The following is a 21,270-nucleotide window of genomic DNA, read 5'->3' as shown; positions in this document are numbered from 1 at the left end:
GTGAGTTTTGGAAATTACTAGCCAAATAACTTATAGTTTGTTAAATTAAGAAAAAAAAAACACCAGTCTTCTAAGGAAAGTACCACAATCTATAGTTGTACATCTCTAATATTTTATAGATAAAGGATACTACATCAAATTTTGTATTTGGGAACCAGTAAGGTTTATTTATTCACGTTTGATTAAGAAATGAAATATAAAATTTTATCCAAAGTGTAACAGTTTCTGTGACTACATACCAATGTAAAATTTCTATATGGTTGCCTATTTGAAAGATACTATCTTGTGTTAATTTTTTTCAAATAATTAAACTTCTGTAAATTGTGACAAAATTCATTCCAGTCTATTTTTACTTAATTCTTTGTGTTAAGGAAACAGTCATCATATCTTTTTTTTTAATTAGATGATTTGAAGTATAGTTATGTACACATCACTTTCTCTCCATTTCCTTTCTTCTCCATACATAGCTAATGTGTAAGATGACGTTGCTCAGTCATAGAGCAACTTCTTTTTATTGTCACCTGCAATAGAGGTATCTCGTGTGAGAAGGTATCCAAAAATACGCTTTACTGAATGCTATGATAAATACCTCAGTTTCATGGATAGATAGGTAAACACACACACACACACATACACACTCACACACACACAACTGTTGAATAGCCATCCTTCAGTGGTTTCAGGAGAAATGACTTCTAAGCTTTTAATTACTGGTTTTTAGGGATATACTTCTCAAAAAATGTGTAATCTTTTTATTTAAACTAGGAGCAAGTGGATTACATCTTACCAAACATGAGAACTTTCATGGTGGGTTAGATGCCATATCAGTTGGGGATGGATTATTTACCATACTGACGACCCTCAGTAAAAAAGCTTCTACAGTCCACATGATGCTGCAGCCAATTTTAACCTACATGGCCTGTGGATATATGGGCAGACAAGTAAGTTCAATCCGGCAACTATTTCAGTGATGTAAATAGTTTGTAGCAGTGAAAATAGAGAATTATTCTAGAACAGAGAACAGAGGACTCATGTCATGTATTGGAAAAAGAGCAGCAGCATTAGGTGAGAACTGTAGACTATTCCTAGAAGTTAGAATGTAATATTTGCTAGAGTTGATATTGTCAAAAATGACTACAGTGATAGAAGAATAAAAAACATTTAGCATATTATTAAATTTTAGACTTTTCCCCCATTGTCTGAAGAAATAGTTCTTTCTTTTCCCCTGCAAATAGCATAGTTGAATACCAAAATGTTCTCTGTAGATGTTACATATGAAAATTTAATGCACCCTTTTTTCAAGCTACATTGCATGTTTAGTTTCCTTTCAGCTGAAAGGGATTTGGGTGGTTTTAAAAGAAAAATAGTTAAAATACTATTGCTTTTTATCTTTCCTTATAAAATGAAATTGTAGGAACCAGTGTGATTATTTTAACTTCTAGTCTATTTACCATTTTTTTTCAAATACAGGTTTTAAAATATACTTCTTTAAGGAGTATTTTGTTAGTGTAAAATTACCATTTTCTTAAAAATTTATTGCATGTATGTGTGTTTTTCCATGAGTAGATAGAAAGATTTAAGAAGGATTCCTTTTTAAATGAAATTAGCATCTAATGGAAAACAAAATGAACGCACATTAAGGTCAAAAATGAAAGTAGTAGGTATAGACATATGCTTTAAAAAAAATATCTGAGTTCAGAGAGGACACTGTATACTTCCTTTCTGATTCAGGTAAGATTTCTTATGTATTTTGGCAATATGTTGTATATAGTGATTTAGATTAAGGCTGCTATGAATCATTAACTGTAAAAGAATATTACATTTAATAAGTTTTATTGTTCTGATTCACAGGAAATTCATAATTAAGATTTTTAAAGTCACAATATACTTTTTTTCCCCCCTAGGGCTCTCTTGCTACCTGTCAGTTATCTGAACCATTACTGTGGTTTATTTTGAGAGTATTAGATACTAGTGATGCCTTGAAAGCATTCCATGATATGGGTAAGATAAGTTCCAAAAATTGTTTCTTAGTATAATCATGTGATAGTGTATGATCTCGTTTTTGTATTGCTCTGCAAATGGTGACTCAGTGTCAGACTATCTTAAGATAATTTTTATTTGGTGTTCTTTGTAAATTTAGGTGGTGTTCAGCTGATTTGCAACAATATGGTTACTAGCACAAGGGCTATTGTAAACACCGCAAGAAGTATGGTATCAACTATTATGAAATTCCTTGACTCTGGTCCAAATAAAGCTGTTGATAGCAGTTTGAAAACAAGAATACTAGCTTCTGAGCCTGACAATGCAGAAGGGATCCATAACTTTGCACCCCTGGGTAAGAAAAGAATAATTAAATCTTTTTTTTTTAAGATTTTATTAATTTATTTGACAGAGAGTGATCACAAGTAGGCAGAGAGGCAGGCAGAGAGGCAGGGGAAAGCAGGCTCCCTGCTGAGCCGAGAGCCCCATGCAGGGCTCAATCCCAGGACCCTGAGACCATGACCTGAGCCTAAGGCAGAGGCTCAACCCACTGAGCCACCCAGGTGCCCCAAGGATTATTAAATCTTATTGGTATGGGTTTATAGTTTATTTAACTGGTATGAAGCAAAAATAGTTGTTGAAGTAAGTTGATCATGTTACAAGTAACGCCAATTACAAACAATTGGTTGATTAGAAGCAAGTTTTTAATGTTTTTTTTTTTAGCAATCACATTTGTTTTTATTTCTGAGTTAAATAGTAGAACAATTTGTCAAACTAGCAAATTCTTATGTCAGTTTTCATTGTAAATAAATATTAATCTGTTAAAGGACTTGTTCCTTCTTATTTTGAATGATTTTTTAAAGTAGCCTCAGATTTAGTTACTCCTTTTCCCAGTTTACATAGTTTCCTTATATATATTTCTTTTCATGTTTCTGACTCAAGAATAGTGACAGCCAAGATAAAGGTGATTCTTTTCAAGTTGAAGGTTTTCTTGAACATAGTATTTTTACTTAAATTATTTGAGAGTTGTGCTAAATTTGTTGTTACTGCTACTTTAATTTTCATTCAACATGTGAGTACCAAGAAATTAGACAACAGTAATGAACTTGTCACTTTGCAAGTTGACTAGCTCACACTAGATGTACTAAGTACATCCATAGTATCATATGTTTATGGTTTATCTAATTTTTTCTAGTTTTAATTATTACAATTTGAAACTTCTTGATGTTTTATTTTTTTTTTCTATGAAGTTCTTTTTATATTTAAAATCTCTTCTGTAGGTACAATTACATCTAGCAGTCCTACTGCCCAACCAGCTGAGGTGCTTTTACAGGCCACGCCACCCCATAGAAGAGCTCGCTCTGCTGCTTGGTCCTACATCTTTCTGCCAGAGGAGGCTTGGTGCGACCTTACCATTCACCTTCCTGCAGCAGTGCTTCTGAAAGAGATACATATCCAGCCGCATCTTGCATCTCTTGCAAGTGAGTCATATTTTTTGTAAAGAAGCATTATGAAAATAAACTATAATTGAGAAACATTTAAAAATATGAAAAATACTTGGCAGATAGTGATACACTTAATTATGATTCCCCAATTGCTTACTTTTGAAGGGTTTTTTTTGTATAATATTCAACATTACCATGAAATCATTTCCCATGAGCTGAATCGTCATGGCTGTTCCCTTCAAACAAATAGAATGTTTCATGAAATCCAAACAGATATCCTTCAGTTATATAAAATTTTGCCTTGCCTTTCTTCCTAAATTAAGCTGTAATGTTGAGATTAGTTTATACACCCGTAGATAGAATGTTATTTTCTCTATCCCTGTCCTCAGTGCTAGTCCTATAATGTGAAAGTAAATCTATTAGTTGTATTAGTCTTTCCCCCTTCCCATTATAAGAACATGTAAAGAATATTTTATTGTAATATTTTGCATATTACAGTGTGAATTTTTTCAATTTGTACTATTTTGAATATCATTTGATGCTTTTCATTGATAAGTTTTGTCACTTTCCAAGGTAAGCCATTCAAAAGAATTTTTAGAAAACAAGTTTTACGTTAAGAGGAGCAACAACTCTTTCAAGTATTCATAAAGGAATGTGAAATACTATTTTGCATTATTTTATCCCCAAATTCTTTCAGTATAAACATAGTGATTTTTACAGAATTGTTGAAATTGTCACATTCATTTATGTTGCTGATTAATTCTGATTGTCAGATGTCACTCAATAATTGGATGAAGAACTGTGGGAAACTTTTTAGATCCTGGCATATGTGGAAGAAGAAATGTTCCACTTGCAAAATTAGACTACTGTCATTTTTTAATATACTTGTGGCATTCACGCTTAGATAAAAACCAATATAATGAATATAATTGCAGAAGGAAAATGCGTGAATTCATAGTGTTTTAGCAGATCAAAAACTACTGTATTATATAGTAAAATATAAGTATTAGATGCAGAGGAAAATCTAAGATGAGGAAGGAATTGATTTTATTTAGAAGGAGTTACGAGTGGTCCATGTACATCATGGCTTTGAAGTGAATTTGCACATGGGAACTGAGATAGGAAGAGTGTTACAGGGATGAACTCTGTTCATTATAAAAAAATTGCTAGTTTTGGGGGCACCTGGGTGGCTCAGTTCAGTTAAGCAAACTCTTGATTGTGGCTTAGCTCATGATCTCAAAGATCATGAGATCGAGCCCTGTGTCGGGTTCCACATGGCTTTGAGTCTGCTTAGGATTCTGTCTCCTCCTCTTCCTCTGCGTATACCCCCACAACGCCCCCACTCGTTTTCCCCCAACCCGCCACCCACCCTACTCCTGCACACGCACGGGCACATACACACTCACTCTCAAAAATCACTAGGTTAGGTGTGCCTACTATAACTGTGCTTAATAAAACATTTTGGTGTTAATACTGGATTGGAGCAGAAATTGAAGATATGTTTTGTTCCACTGGAAATAACATAGCCTTTAGAATCAAATATGGGCTTGAATATAAAATGTGCCATTTGTTCATGTGAGAATTAGGATTATTTAATCTCTTTGACTTTGTCAATTTGTGTAAAATTTGGATAATACTTTTCTCAAAAGTGAAGATTAAATTTCAAAATTGATAAGACTTGTCTAGTTCTTGGTGTAACCTAGCATGTAATTGGCATATAGTAAAAGTTACCTCCTAATTTTATAATTGAAATTAAAATTAAGATAAATGTTCAAAGGTCATTTTAGTTAATAGCTACCTTTCTTTTTTTTTTTTTTTTCTTCTTTTTAAGATTTTATGTATTTGATAGAGAGGACAGACAGCGAGGGAGGGAACACACAAGCAGGGGAAGTGGGAGAGGGAGAAGCAGGCTTCCTGCCAAGCAGGGAGTCCTATGCGGGGCTCCATCCCAGGACGCTGGGACCAAGACTTGAGCTGAAGGCAGATGCTTAATGACTGAGCCACCCAGGCACCTCCCATAGCTACATTTTTTTTTTTTTTAAGATTTTATTTATTTGACAGAGAGAGAGAAATCACAAGTAGGCAGAGAGGCAGGCAGAGAGAGAGGGGAGGAAGCAGGCTCCCTGCGGAGCAGAGAGCCCGATGTGGGGCTCGGTCCCAGGACCCTGGGATCATGACCTGAGCCGAAGGCAGAGGCTTTAACCCACTGAGCCACCCAGGCGCCCCCCATAGCTACATTTTTATATGGGGTTCCATGTTATGTTAGAAATAATTTTCCCATATGATTTCGTTGAGTCTACTTAAATTTTAGCAGAAAATGATTTAAAATAAAGTCATCTGGATGTTTTTGTTAAATTTGAAAGGGAAATAAAATATTAGAGGCAAAAGCAGCTTAACTCAGCTGTAATAAAAATCATTGCAATGTGGTAGTACTGAAATATGAGTTGGTAGAAAAGCACTTTGTTTTTTTATATTTTCTTTCCCAAATGATATAACAACAGTAAACCATGGCATATTAATAAAATATTCCACATTACTGGATTCACTAATTCTGAGTGAAGTAGAAATAATAGAAATAGAAATAGAGCAATTGCCAATTTGGCAGGATTTTTCCTTGTGAAGACTCAAGAGTGTACATGTGTATTTTCAGTTAATCCTTTTTTTAGGTGAATGTTAGAATTTTAAAAATACTCTTTCCGCTATATTGTAGATCTCATATTTTGTGTTGGAAAATCGTTCCAAAATCAATTATTTTGAAAGTCATTGACAAAGTATGATGTGGCATATAAATTTTCTTTTTGCAAACTCATAGTGAATATAACTAAAAGCTTCTGTTTTACTGGGATTTCCACTCAACCATGAAGTCCAGTTCACATTTTCTTTAGTAATTTTTAAATATTCTTTTCCTACAGCCTGCCCATCCTCAGTGTCTGTTGAAGTGAGTGCAGATGGGGTAAACATGCTACCTTTGTCTACTCCTGTTGTCACAAGTGGTCTCACCTACATAAAAATTCAGCTGGTAAAAGCTGAAGTAGCTTCTGCCGTCTGCCTTAGACTTCATCGCCCACGAGATGCAAGCACATTAGGCCTTTCACAAATTAAATTACTGGGCCTCACTGCTTTTGGTACCACTTCTTCAGCAACAGTTAATAATCCCTTTCTTCCATCTGAAGATCAGGTATCCAAAACGAGGTATGTTATGTATCTCATTTTTTTAAAAAAGCTTTCTGAGCTTTTTATGAAATTATTTATTCTGTGGTTTCTTTTTTTTAGGGCTTAGGAAGTTCTTTGCTCCATAGGTAATTTATATAATACCATAGTTTTATTTGGTGCAATAGAGATACTAATTCTGTAGAACTGGAACTTGAGGCTGGTTAAAATTGAGATTTATGTGTGTTTAATTCTTGAGATTTAGACTGTAGATTTACAGTGTGGTATATATATGGGTATGGGTTTCTCTTCTTTGGATCACAGTCTAATATAAGACTTCCCAAGTGTCTGTTACTAGGATACATCTGGGCCATACAAATTGACCATATGGACAGAGACCTCATCATATGGTAGTTCCTAAATACCAATTAATATAGAAGGGTTAGCTTGGAATCCTACAAATTGACCAAGTAAACCAAGACCTGAATATATCCTTTTATTCACATTCATCTGGTAAATTTTAATAGTTGAAGATTTTATAGACTGGTTCTGTTGGAAGTTTTACCAGATAAAAAATTTAGGGTTTTTGTTTTATTCTTAAGCGGCCAAGACTTTATAATTTTGTACAGCTCTAATTTTGTGCAGTTTATATTTAAACATATAAATATATGGATACATAAAAACATTTTCTGACTAATTTAAAAGAGAACCATGTAGTTCCTAAATGGGATTAGTGGGTAAGTATCGTTTGTTGTGTTATGGAGAAAACTTAGTGTGTTTAATTCCTTATTGATCTTACAGCTTTTTTTTTACACAGATTGCTGTTATTTATGAAACACAGCATGCTGATTTGTTTTATTTTACCCCAGAAATAATCTGAGCTACTCAAGTTTACCACATAAGCCATTTTGTGTTGTATATTTCAGTATTGGATGGTTACGGTTATTACATCATTGCCTTACTCACATCAGTGATCTGGAAGGAATGATGGCCAGTGCAGCTGCTCCCACTGCCAATCTGCTACAGACTTGTGCTGCGTTATTGATGTCCCCATATTGCGGAATGCATTCACCGAACATCGAGGTCGTGCTTGTAAAGATAGGACTGCAGTCCACTAGAATTGGTCTGAAGCTTATAGACATTCTTCTGAGAAACTGTGCAGCATCAGGCAGTGATCCTACAGGTGACAGTTAACTTTGATAGTTTAAGTTATACCTGTCTGTCAAATAATGATGGTTGAATTATGTGATCTCTGTAATGCAGCTTGTTTCTGAAATTAATTTCCTTTATGGTTTTCAATGTTTTAGGGGTTGGTTTGTTATTTTTGTTGTAATTTATAGAAGAGTTATTTTTAATTAACAATTTAAAATTAAATTGAGCAAATCTTCTTATCCCATTTGCTGATTGAACAAACTTTCTTTTGGTTCTTTATGGCAAGATTTGAACAGCCCTTTACTTTTTGGAAGACTGAATGGACTCTCTTCCGATTCTACAATAGATATTCTTTACCAGCTTGGAACAACTCAGGATCCTGGAACAAAGGACAGGTATACGTTGATCTTGTTTTTTGTTTATGGACACACATACACACAATCACATGGTAGTCAGTATTCCTTGTAATTCTTTCTCCTTAGAGCTTTCATAAAGGTTAAGACTGTTAATTACATTGCACATTTACCTGTGTGCTTTATCTGATACTACTTCTAGAGATTTTTGTGAACATTTAACATAAATCTTTATGTATGTGGACATATTTTAAGCAAATTTGAACTCAAATAGAATTTTTAATGCTATGTTTTCATTGGAATGAAATAAAATACTAGATATTTCTCTGTGAACAGTGTTGTGATGAGATCTTTATAAGTTGTAATGATCTCATAATCATACTTCTGTCTTCGGTAGTATTTACTAACTATCTGAATATAGGAACATTGTGTCCATATTAGGTGTGAAGACTGTTTTGACAATGATAATAGTATTTGTTTTGATTGCTTATTATTATTTATAATATTCATTGACAGCTTTTCATTAGACTTTGCATTTTTCTCTCTCCTACCACAAAGTTAAACACTATCATACCAAGTAAATAACATCTAAACATTTCACCTAGATGTTTAGTGATGTTTTAGTGTAGGTAATTTTTAGGTGAGTTTTACTAATGTAGTTCTTTTCCTTGATGTCTTCTACCTTCAAATTGGTAAGAATTCCCAAGTATTTTTGAAACATGTTTTTATTGGTAAATTTTTGAGTGATGATTTGGCATTTTCTTTGATGCATATCCTTTATATCAGAAGAACATTTATAGTGTACGTAACTCTATAAACAAATGATCTTTTGTTTTCTGAGTTACGTCATCCTTTAATATATTGATTAGCATTTGAGAACATTAGAGATTTTATTAATTTATATATAAATTACCAAATTATTAATTTTTGTGGGTACTTAACTCGTAAGTATTTACTAAGTAGCTGCTATATGCCTGGCCAGATACTAGAGTGACCAAGTTCATTGAATCCAGCTTTTGGTTTGAGGAGTCAGGATACCATCACTCACAAGGGAAGATTTACATAGGTCAGTCTTGGCAGTATATAGTAGAGTGTCAGGTGTGGAAGAAGCCTAGTAAATATTGATACTTTAACCACTGATACTGTAATGGCTTTTATTTATTTTAGGCTAGTTGCTTTCATATTTTCTAATTAAAAATGTTTAAATGACATTTAACCAAGTAAACTTATTTTCAGCATGACTTCAAAATATTAAATAAGCTGATTTCCATTAAGCTTTTTCCCTTACATAAATTACATGGTCATTCTATTTAAAAATAGAAATTTTTAAAAAAGTTTTTTTTTTTTTTTTTAAAGATTTTATTTATTAATTTGACAGAGAGAAATCACAAGTAGACGGAGAGGCAGCCAGAGAGAGAGAGAGAGGGAAGCAGGCTCTCCGCTGAGCAGAGAGCCCGATGTGGGACTCGATCCCAGGACTCTGAGATCATGACCTGAGCCGAAGGCAGCGGCTTAACCCACTGAGCCACCCAGGCGCCCTAAAAAAGTTTTTTGATAAAAGAAATTTGTGCCAAGTTTGAATTATAGTGATTAATAGGGTTAAAAAGAATATAAAAAATGAGTTTTAAATATTTTTCTGGAACAGTTTTTTAACATCTCTTACAGTTATTTGATTCTTTAATAGTTTTATGGTTTTTATCATAAGAAAATTGCTGTGAACAAAGTTGTTTTTACTGCATAATACTTTTAAAAATGTAACTTTCAGAACTGACATAATAACAAGATTGTTGGCGTCTATGGATTGAGAAAATCTTACTCCTCCCTAATTGCTTATCTCTCTTCTCTTTTTCTGTCTTCTCTTAATTTTCTGTCATACAAAATTAATTAGCATTATTTACTTTACTACCCCCATTTCTTTTACCCGGAAGCAAAGAATCTTTTGATGTAAACTAGAAATGTGAAAACAAACAAAAATATAAACACCTTGTTTTGAGAACTCTTATCCCATTTTCTGTATTTTATATAAACTCCAAAGCCTTACTGCTTTAAAAAGTATTGTTCTCAGTCAGTAGCCTCCTGCTCCAGGGTGTTGAGGGTAGGGTGGCACTTGAAAAAAAAAAAAAAGTACATATGTTGGGGCTTTATTCTGTTTTCACAGTGAAGGGGGATGGGTGGCTACTACTGGTATTTAATAGTTGGGGGCCAGAGCTATGGCACATGCTGTATTGCACAGTGAAGAATAAGCACCAGATTACTGCTTGCAGTTGTGTGGACTCATTACAAAATAAAATTTACAAGAGTGAATTTGTTAAGTTTTGTATCCTATAATTTCAGATAGTGATAGGTTTGTGGTTTTTTTTAACAAATGAGTTAAGAAATTAATCAGTATTTATAAAATTTGTAAAATTATGTTATTTCAAACACTTTCATCAGTTGAGATTAGTAAGATTATGGGAAAACTAGAACTACCACATTCTTTCTCCTTATATAACTTCCTTTCCCTTCCTATCTTAGATTAAAATTACCGAAAACAGTTAGTGTATTATTCTCACATACACGTTGCTTAGATGTAATGGTGATATTTATCCAGATTAAATGTTGATGGTGGTATAATTGGTTATTTGAATTCATTTTCTTTTAAGAATCCAGGCCTTGTTAAAATGGGTCAGTGATTCTGCAAGAGTGGCTGCTATGAGGAGAAGTGGTCGGATGAGCTACATGTGCCCTAACTCTTCCACAGTAGAGTATGGTCTTCTCATGCCATCTCCTTCTCATCTTCACTGTGTGGCAGCCATTCTTTGGCATAGTTACGAACTGCTTGTAGAGTATGATTTACCAGCACTGCTGGACCGAGATCTCTTTGAGTAAGTATTACTTTTTAAATCCTTTTTTTCCTCAGTACTAGATAAAGCTTTATAGGTTTTCACTTGGTGAAACAGTATTTTATATGCCTATTTGGGTAATGATAATACTTTGAAAGTAGTAGTTGAATATAGTGAGGTATAGTTTTGTATTAGGTGTCACATAAATTTAATTAATTTATATTCATGTCATTGCCTGCTTTTCCCACCTAAAAACAGAGTGTTTTAATGTATGTATTCCTCCAGTTTGTAGTAGTGTTTATGCTTTTTTGCAAATTTAACCACCAGAATTTTTTTTTTTTTAAATAGGCTCCATGGCCAGCCTGGAGCCCAGTGCAGGGCTTGAACTCATGACCTTGAGATCAAAACCTGACCTGAGATCCAGTTGTCAGATGCTTAACTGATTGAGCCACCCAGGCCCCAAACCCATCAGTTTTTGTTTTTGTTTTTGTTTTTATCTTTAGTGTACAACTAGGGAGAAAAAGTATAGCTAGAAATTTGGAAAGAGTTACTACTTCAGAGAGTTTTTATGGTTAGTTTTTTTTTTTTTTTACTACTTTTTAGATATCTGATACAGTTGTTCTTGTGGAAGTTTCCACTTACCTACATTTCTTTACCATACTCAGCTAAAGCTTTGCTGAACTTACTGCTTGATAAGTGCTAAGTGTGTAATAGAGTATCATATTTATTTCTGAGGAATTCATGACTCTTAAATGATTGGCCTTTGGTCCTTAGATAGTCTGTCATTTTCATATTTGGCCTTCTTAGTTGGCATAACCCAGAACTTACTAGTGAAACTCCCTAATAGTTTTTGATTCGCACATGTAAATTTAAGGCATCAGTCATATCAAATTCAATCTAAACATTTCTTTTGTATAGTTTTTCAATGTTCCTTTATGTGACTTTTTTGAGGTCACACAGGGAATGGTAGAGCCATTTTAATATAGACCTTTTTTTTTTAACTCCTTTTACAAGTCTAACTTTGTCTACTTAAATATGTAAATAATGTATATCACAAGCAGTCTTCCTGAAATCTTACAGTGTCATAATATTTTATGTCAAATAATATGTATAATTTTATAGATTTTACAATTTTATAGAGTATAGCTTGATTTCATATAGAAGTATTAGAAACAATGACATCTTTCTAAAGATACATATGTAGTGTTAACCTGGCATCTTTTATTCCCCTAGGTTACTTTTTAATTGGTCCATGTCTCTTCCCTGCAATATGGTTTTGAAGAAAGCTGTTGACAGTCTACTTTGCTCCATGTGTCATATACACCCAAGTTATTTTTCTTTGCTCATGGGCTGGATGGGAATTACCCCTCCTCCAGTGCAGTGTCATCACAGACTGTCCATGACTGATGATAGCAAAAAGCAAGATCTTACTTCATCCTTAACAGATGACTCTAAAAATGCACAAGCACCTCTTGCACTGACTGAATCACATTTGGCGACCCTTGCCTCGTCTTCTCAATCTCCAGAAGCGATCAAACAATTATTGGACTCAGGTTTGCCTTCTCTTCTTGTGAGAAGTCTGGCTAGTTTTTGCTTTAGTCACATTTCTTACTCAGAAAGCATTGCTCAGTCAATAGATATTTCCCAGGACAAGCTCAGGCGGCATCATGTTGCACAGCAATGTAATAAGATGCCTATCACAGCAGACCTGGTTGCTCCTATTCTTAGGTTTTTGACAGAAGTTGGCAGTAGCCATGTTATGAAAGACTGGCTCGGTGGGTCTGAAGTCAATCCACTGTGGACAGCACTTCTGTTTTTACTGTGTCACTCTGGGTCAGCTTCTGGAGGACATACTTTAGGTGCCCAGCAGACTAGTGCAAGATCAGCCTCTCTTTCTTCAGCTGCTCCAACAGGATTGACCACTCAACAGAGGACAGCAATTGAGAATGCAACTGTTGCATTCTTTCTGCAGTGCATTTCATGCCACCCTAATAATCAAAAACTGATGGCCCAGGTAAGATTAGAAAAATTGGCTTATTGTTTTAGGCATCTTATTTTAATACACTGTTAAATAACACTAATGAAATTAGTTGAGAAATTTAAACCATAATTAAAGTCCTGACCATATCTGCTCCCTCCTCCCCTCAAGTGTCACATATGCCTTTTGATGAGATAATGGGCAAATTCATGGTGATTCTAGCTATAATTGACATATTGCTCCTTTTAAACTCACCTTCCCTTCCAGCCCCTGCCCCCATCCAGTAAAAAGAACGAGCCAAGAAGAACAACACTTCAGCTTCTGAAAGACGAGTGACCACTTGAGGGTGGTCATCGAGCATATCATCTGCAGTGAGGCTTTCTTTGTACATTGTTGTGACTGGGTTGCTACAACTCTTGGTTTGCTTCTAATGAAGTAGCCATGAGGCATGAAGCCTCATGAAGTAGCCATGAAGCAGTCATGAGGGTAGTTTTCAGATAGGAGACTCTTGACAAAACACGAGAAATGACTTTATTTTAGTAAGTCCATGGGGCCAAAATCTTGAAAGCTAGGATTATTTCAAGAATAATTCTATTCTAGTTGATTTTTGCCAGATTCTGTTCCTTTCTGGCTGTTTTGACTTTTCATCAGGTTGTTCAACCTGTAGAATGGGAATGATAAATACCTGCCTCAAAGATTGTTTTTGAGACAAATACCATAATGTATATAAAGTTACTACCATAGATCCTGTCTGTGATCTGGTAGGCACCAATAAGTAGGAATCAGGTTTTTTTTTTTACTCCCTTATTTAGAGTGCTTATTCAGAACAGATTTTATTATAATCTAGAGGGATAGTTACAATAATTTTCAAAAAATTGGAATGATTTATTGAGAAGAATAACGAGATATCTTGCTGTCCAGAGTAATTATTGTGAAACTATATCTGCTTAGTGTGCCTAATTATAGGAAATGGTTAGGTTATCAATTTTAACCAAGGCCATGAGTATTTGAAAATTTGGCTTGTGCCTCTGGATAGCATGAAAACTTTGTGACTTGTTGCTTTCTGGCTTAATTTTCATCTCTCAGCTTCTTATTAAGGCTTTGTGTTATATTTTAATACCCTTTTCCCCGTAATTTTTGTTGTATTGTAACCACATTGATACTGACTAAAGTTAAAGGTAACTTGGTTATGCTAGGTATTTATTATATGAAAACCCTATGATTTCTCTTATTCACAGGAATATTCTGTGAGAATAGTCTTTTTATTCTTGAAAGTACAAAGCTGCAGGTAATTAGTGCACTTAACTTTTTAAATCTCTTTACTTGCCAGGTTCTCTGTGAACTTTTTCAGACATCTCCTCAAAGAGGGAACCTTCCAACATCAGGGAACATTTCAGGGTTTATACGTAGATTATTTTTGCAATTGATGCTGGAAGATGAGAAAGTGACGATGTTTCTTCAGTCTCCTTGTCCAGTGAGTATTTTACAGTTAAATAAATTTTAATAATTAGCTGTATGCAAAGATATTTCATAATTTCATATCAGAACCTAGAGTCACCTCTGCATCTTAATTTCTAACATAACAAACTGAAACTAGAATAACCTTTATATGTAATAATAGGTCTTATAAAATCTCTTTTGGATTATCCTCCTTGTGATGAGTAGCCTGATTATACCCTACCATGAAGAGTATAATTTGTTGGGGGGAGAAGTGACTGATTATTGGGTACAGTGGCGCTGGTACAAAAGTTGACCAACAAAGCAAATGCCAAATGTGCCACAGTTTAAAATATAGACAAAAACAACCCTGTATATTTTGTGTGCCTTTAAATTTTCTTCTTTTTTTGCTTTTGAAATTGTTTTATAGTGGTATATGTATCAAAAAAAAAAAACCACTTCTTGATTTCTTTTGAATTTTCAGCTGTATAAAGGTAGAATTAATGCCACAAGCCATGTCATCCAGCATCCAATGTATGGAGCAGGCCATAAGTTCCGAACACTTCATTTGCCAGTCTCAACCACATTGTCGGAAGTTCTTGACAGAGTGTCAGGCAAGTCAGATTTAAGTATTATTTTTTCTTTGACTTTATGTTAGATTATACAGAATTTTGTTACTTTTTGTAACTTTATTTTACTGCCTTACTCACTCAGCAACCATTTAATGAACAGAGAAGGTCAGTGTGTCTTCACATTTTGAAGCATGAGTAGGAAGCTGATGAAGGGGACAAAATGTACAATACATTCTTGCACCCATAGTTCTTTTGGTGTGGTGTGTGTTCTGTGAGGTAATGACAGAATGGACAGTTGGAAATGTTGACAAGCCTTAGGAAGCCGTGATGGACTTTTCTTGCAATAAGGGCTCTCTTAGATGATTTGCAGGCTATAAGTTGGGATGACAGGACTCGAACAGACATTTACAGATCTCAGGACGAAATGAATGGTCAAGCAGTGAAAATGAAATAGGTAGATCTGACTGGTGACCTTACTGTTTGTAGTAGTGAAAAAAACAGAAATTTTCCCTTAGGTTCTTGCTTATATTCTTAGGTGATGATTCTAAGCCATTCTAAGATGATGCCTTTGAAGGGCATATAGGTTATTAAAATAAAAACAGTTTTTGGTGGCAGAATGCAAATCCACTCTAGACAGTTTGATTTTATTGCCTCTCAGAAGTCCTATGAATGAAATTAGTGATGAATTGATGGAGTATCTTCTTTGTCTAAGCACAGTAATCAGCCCTGAGGGTATAAGAGAAAACAGGGCACACACTCTGCCCCTCAGAGTACTCTGATCTTATGTATGCTCTCAGATTAAAAAATAAATGAAATTTAAGAATGTTTGCATTCTTGGGGCGCCTGGGTGGCTCAGTGGGTTAAGCCGCTCAGGTCATGATCTCAGGGTCCTGGGATCGAGTCCCACATCGGGCTCCCTGCTGAGCAGAGAGCCTGCTTCCTTCTCTCTCTCTCTCTGCCTGCCTCTCAGTGTACTTGTAATTTCTCTCTGTCAAATAAATAAATTAAAAAATCTTTAAAAAAAAAAAAAGAATGTTTGCATTCTAATACAAATATAAGTATGCTTCTGTCTGTATCCAGATACCTAAGCTTACAACTGTAGGAAGTTAGGAGTAAATATCTCAGAAAAAAACTTATGTCTATTTATCAGTGGGATATAGAAATCTAAGCTTAGAATAGTTGTCACCACACAGAGATAATAGGTAGGTTAAACCATGAGTACGGATGTGATTACTATGAGAAAATAAGGTAGAAAAGAATCTTTTTTGGCTTTAATCACTGCATCTAACCTAAGTGTGTATATAATACTCTAATTCTTTTCTTTTTACAAGTTATCCAGTAAAATATTAGAGTATTATTATAACTGCATAAGTAACATTTGTTCTTATTTGAAGATGTCTACCTTATCCTCGTACAACTAAACTTTTTTGAAAATTTGATTTTACAGACTTTTTTTTCTATCATAGCCTTGAAATTGTTCCTTCTACATGGTGAAGAAGAAAATGCATAATTAATTAAATGAAAAAAGGACAAGTGGGGAAGAGTACTGAAGTTCAGTTGTGGTTTCTTTCTTTTTTTTTTTTTTAAAGATTTTATTTATTTATTTGACAGAGATCACAAGTAGGCAGAGAGGCAGGCAGAGAGAGAGGAAGGGAAGCAGGCTCCCCGCCGAGCAGAGAGCCCGATGTGGGACTCAATCCCAGGACCCTGAGATCATGACCTGAGCCGAAGGCAGTGGCTTAACACACTGAGCCACCCAGGCGCCCCACCAGTTGTGGTTTCTTAACTTGATCATGGGAAAGTAGTAGACATTATTGCAAAACAACTGGAAGATTTTTTTTTTTAAGATTTTATTTATTTATTTGAGAGAGAGAATGAGGGTAGAGAAGGTCAGAGGGAGAAGCAGACTCTCCATCGAGCTGGGAGTCCAATGCGGGACTCAATTCTAGACTTCCGGAACCATGACCCGAGACAAAGGCAGTTGTTCAACCATCTGAGCCACCCAGGCGCCCCAAATAACTGGAAATTTAACATTTTTCTTTATCTTTACTATAAAGGAATGCTGTTTTCTAAAATGTCATATTCAGTCATTAAGAATAAAAAATACTTCCCTTTATTACATGAAAAATTGATTGCCTTATAAAAATACTACTCTTATTAAAAAGTTCAACAGAGAGTCATCCGGAGCAATTATCAGAAATTATGCAAGTGCTGAATTCAACCTCTCTTTAGTAGTGCTTTAGTCCTTTACGGCATGTTTATGATCTTTAGCCATATTTGGTGGCATGTTTATATGTGTGTATATATTTTATCAATGTGTATAAAAATAAAAACAAGTAACCCAAAATTACCTAATAATTTTACCCACTTCCCATAGCTTTTCACCATATTGCTTTCAAATAATAAAGGTCTTGTGTCAGTATATTTGCTTTTACAAATTTCTCTAATTGCTTTTAAGCAATTTGATTATTATATGCCTTATAGTTTTCTTATGATGTGTGTTTGTTGACTTTCTTTACTCTGGATTTATAGATTTCATCAAATTTGGAATTTTTAAATTTAAAAAAATTATTTTTTAATAAATGCGGTCTCAAGTATTTTATTTCTTCCTGTTTCTCTGCTCTCTTTGTGTAATTCCAGTTATACATTTTTATTAGGCCTCTTTGAGTTCTTTCACAGCTCACTGAAGCTCTATTCATTTTTCCCCCCAACTTCTTTCCCCTCTCTTTATAATTTCTGGATAATTTATATTGTTGTCTTCAAAATCTATTCCTCTGTAGTGTCTTACTTGTTAGAAGTTCTTTTGGTTCTTTTTTGTATTTCCTTTTCCTTATCTAAAATGTGTAAGTTTTTGTCTAGCATCTTAAACACATTGGTGTTTATGTTGATTATTTTTTCCTTATTATGGATTTTATATGATCACTTCTTTATTTGCCTAGAAAATTTTGTTGGATGCCAGGCAATGTGACTTTTTTACTTCTTTTGGGTGTTTGATATTTTTGTATTTTAATAAATATTTTTTATTTTGTTTTGGGATGCAGTTATATTAACTGAAAACAGATTGTTGCTTGTAGAGGCAGCTTTTAAGTTTTATTAGGTAGGACAAGAGCTGCTTTTAATCTAGGGCAGAACTTACTGTGATGATGGAAGTTTTTTATAAATTTATATTGTCTAGTGCAGTAGCTCTTAAGCATATGAAATATGTTTGATGATACTAAAGAACTAAATTTTAATGAATTTAATTTTTAAAAAGTGCTACATTGGAATAGAAATAGGGTACCACATTTGAAAATGAAGGTTGAGGGCTACTTTGGCCTTACTAATGAGGTAATACCCTTCTGAGAACTCTGTTAAGAATTCACTATGCATTGAGAACACTACCTATTACAACCCTCAATTTAGACCCTGGGGTTGGTCCCCTTGTTACTTTTGAGAAGCACTTTCCTATATGAGGAAGCCACATATAAAATGCTCAGAAAAGACACTAGGTCTCTGGAGCTTTCTTTCTATGCAGACTTTTCCTTCCTGGCAATGTGACCTGAAAACTGCAGCCAGCCACCTTTGTCTTCCTGGGCTCCAAGTCTTTGTCCTCACCTTGGGTGATTCCTGAGTTGTGCTATGCCATCTGTGGCCTGGGAAACTCTAGGCAGGCAGCTGTAGAAGTCTTAGGGCTCACCTCATTAGTTTTCATCACCCAGGCATCCCTTTCCTGCGGTCCTTATAGCCATTGTCTGAAAACAATTTGATGTACTTTCCTCGTCTCTAGTTATTTCAGATAGGAGAGTAAATCTGGTTTTTGTTATTTTGTCTTGACCAGAAGTGGTAACACAAACCAGAACAATTTTAAACAATGTTGAGAAAATTTTTTCTTAGTGGTATCTTTTAGTATTTGGTGTTTACTGGGATAACACTATGTTAAGTTTTTAGCACCTAATGATGTTTACTGGTTTTCCTAATAATGCTATGGATTGTGTGGATTTTTGTATTATTTAAGTATTTAATTCTGACTTCTGTTACGATTTTGCCATTTGGGATTGCTTGGTTGTTTTTATAAGAAAGTAAATGTATTGTTGAATTCTGTATTTATTACTTATAGTATTTACAGAATTTTTAAATTCCACAAAAAAACGGAACTCTATAAAGGCAGTCTACCAGAAATTGAGATCATGGGGATATTTTTAGACATTAAAAGAAAGCTAAAGAGTAGGAGATAATACAGAACAATACTATTTTGTCATTTGATTGTTGTTCACCTTTTTAAATTATGAAGAAGCATTAGATCATAATTGTGTTAAGTTAGAAAAGTACAAAGAGAATCAGTATCAACATATCTATTTAGTGAAAGTCATTCCTAATATTAAAACAGTTAAAAAAAAACCAAAACAGTTCCTCTAGGTTTTTTGATTTCTTAATGGCCAGATCAGATCATTATACAATCATCCATTCAATTCATGGTTTTTAATAGCATGCCATATCCCAGAGTAATGAAAGAAAACATTAATTCAAATAGTTTATCTTATTAAAGTCCTTAGTATCTGTTTTTAAAGTATCTAAGTTTCCTAAGTTAAAAATAGCAAAACAAATCTTCATTACTGAAATTTTCTCCTTTCCATTCCCGTCTGTAGAATAAGAAGTCTATTAGAATGCTTTAGGAGAGTTCTGAGCTTGAATACCATATTTGCCATTAATAGGTTAGATCAGTAACTTGTTAAAGGCTATTTCCTTATTCTGGAGTAATATTCCTTCTTGATATGCATGTTGTGAGGACCAGATTACTTGTTGGTGGCAAGCACATTAAACTGTACCTAAAATAAAGGAAATTTAGTGGTAATAGCTTTTCATTGCCTTGAGAGGTAATACCACTGTAATTTGTAATGTTTTCTAGAGATGGGAATTTAAGTATCCTGGCTTATGAATGGTGGTGATTTCCTTAATCACCACCAGCGAGGATTAAATATCAGGCTTTACCTCATCAGTTTTTTCTAAATGCATTTACATTCTACCCATGTTAGTGATAATGTCTTGTGTAATATTTGTTTCAAAATATTTGTAGCCTCCTTCTTAATGACTTTGAAAAGCAGTGTATTTTAGGTAATATTTTCTTACAGATACTCCAAGTATCACTGCTAAACTAATTAGTGAACAGAAAGATGACAAAGAAAAGAAAAACCATGAAGAGAAAGAAAAAGTTAAGGCGGAAAATGGATTTCAGGACAATTACAGCGTTGTTGTTGCTTCAGGTAAGCTTTCTGTTTTTTATAATCTTGATTTTGTTTGGGTTTTTATAAAATTATAACAGTATGTATTAATAGGAACTTCATGTTATAAAAAGTATTAACGCAAATTTATGCATATATGCAAATTTATGCACGTAATGCAAAGTATTAATGCAAATGTCTTGTAGTGATGTTTTAATACTGGATATAAAAACTTTGCACCTGAAATTCGTTACTTATTGGCAGTGTAAGTATTACACTTATTTTAAAGTGTAATATAGTTCATCAGATGCTAAACATTTGTGAACTGTTTAGGTACTCATTTTAAGCTTGACAATGTACAGAGACTTGTACTCATACTGTCAGCTGAAGACTATGACAAAATATCTGAGATAACTGATCATTTTGGAGGATATTTTCTTTAACATAAGTGAGATGATTTTAGTTCAAAGAAGATTGTTTAGTCCATGTTACTTCACTCCTCAAATAGGAGATCTCTGTACTGGTGGCATTTATTCTGTTTCAGAGAAGAATTAATGCGAGATTTCCTGCACATAGTCGCACAAAAATACTTGCTAGTAAAACGGGCAATCATCTGTATCTCAGAGACAGTAGAATTTAGCATTGTTTTTTACTTTCTTGAAAATAGTTATAAACATGAAACCAGAATTAATGATGTGTCATAAAGGGCAAATAAAATTGGGAGATAAAGATCAGAAGAAATATTTCTCTCTCTTTGCCATTAGTTAGAAATGTGATTCTTTTTAAAAATATTGTGAAAGTGCTCTTTTATTTCTTAGTGTGTTGGCTAGCTATAGAATCTTACTGATTCTTTTAGGGCTGAAATCCCAGTCTAAACGGGCTGTGTCAGCTACACCACCTCGTCCGCCATCCAGGAGAGGGAGAACAGTGCCTGATAAAATAGGAAGTGCTTCTTCAGGAGCGGAGACTGCCAACAAAATAATTACTGTCCCAGTGTTTCACCTGTTCCACAAACTCTTGGCAGGTAATATTCACAATATTTAAAAATTAAAAAAAAAAAATTCCTTGAAGACACGTTTGCCAGACTCCTGTTTAATCAAATGCTCGAGATGAGATAAATGAGTTAGTGAGGGTTTGTCCTTACAGTTCTCTAAGAAAAATGAGAAGAAAAGGAGTAACGTTC

General features: G+C 34.2%; 1 protein-coding gene and 1 long non-coding RNA gene across 11 annotated transcripts in view; both read left to right on the top strand.

The window, feature by feature from the left end:
• The window catches only part of BIRC6 (baculoviral IAP repeat containing 6), a 227,322-nt gene that overhangs the window by 132,611 nt on the left and 73,441 nt on the right, over nucleotides 1–21,270 (top strand). For all 10 annotated transcript variants that reach the window (XR_004287984.1, XM_032353008.1, XM_032353015.1 and 7 more), the window contains 13 exons: nucleotides 766–941; nucleotides 1,905–2,001; nucleotides 2,141–2,335; nucleotides 3,261–3,461; nucleotides 6,338–6,617; nucleotides 7,502–7,758; nucleotides 8,014–8,122; nucleotides 10,723–10,944; nucleotides 12,136–12,916; nucleotides 14,211–14,354; nucleotides 14,802–14,931; nucleotides 19,998–20,129; nucleotides 20,944–21,111. Coding sequence is in view for 9 of the 10 variants with exons in the window: in XM_032353008.1 (XP_032208899.1) it covers nucleotides 766–941; nucleotides 1,905–2,001; nucleotides 2,141–2,335; nucleotides 3,261–3,461; nucleotides 6,338–6,617; nucleotides 7,502–7,758; nucleotides 8,014–8,122; nucleotides 10,723–10,944; nucleotides 12,136–12,916; nucleotides 14,211–14,354; nucleotides 14,802–14,931; nucleotides 19,998–20,129; nucleotides 20,944–21,111 (2,892 nt within the window). In the remaining variant the exon portion in view is untranslated. The remainder of the gene's footprint in view (nucleotides 1–765; nucleotides 942–1,904; nucleotides 2,002–2,140; nucleotides 2,336–3,260; nucleotides 3,462–6,337; nucleotides 6,618–7,501; nucleotides 7,759–8,013; nucleotides 8,123–10,722; nucleotides 10,945–12,135; nucleotides 12,917–14,210; nucleotides 14,355–14,801; nucleotides 14,932–19,997; nucleotides 20,130–20,943; nucleotides 21,112–21,270) is intronic.
• Nucleotides 8,134–10,204, top strand: LOC116596049. Its single transcript, XR_004287985.1, has 2 exons — nucleotides 8,134–9,414; nucleotides 9,628–10,204. It is a non-coding gene; the product is annotated as an uncharacterized LOC116596049 (long non-coding RNA).

Source organism: Mustela erminea, chromosome 7 (genome assembly GCF_009829155.1).
Source record: "Mustela erminea isolate mMusErm1 chromosome 7, mMusErm1.Pri, whole genome shotgun sequence".
Taxonomy (NCBI): Eukaryota; Metazoa; Chordata; class Mammalia; order Carnivora; family Mustelidae; genus Mustela; species Mustela erminea.
The sequence above is the reverse complement of the archived record's forward strand: the minus strand, read 5'-3'. Positions and strand labels throughout refer to the sequence as shown.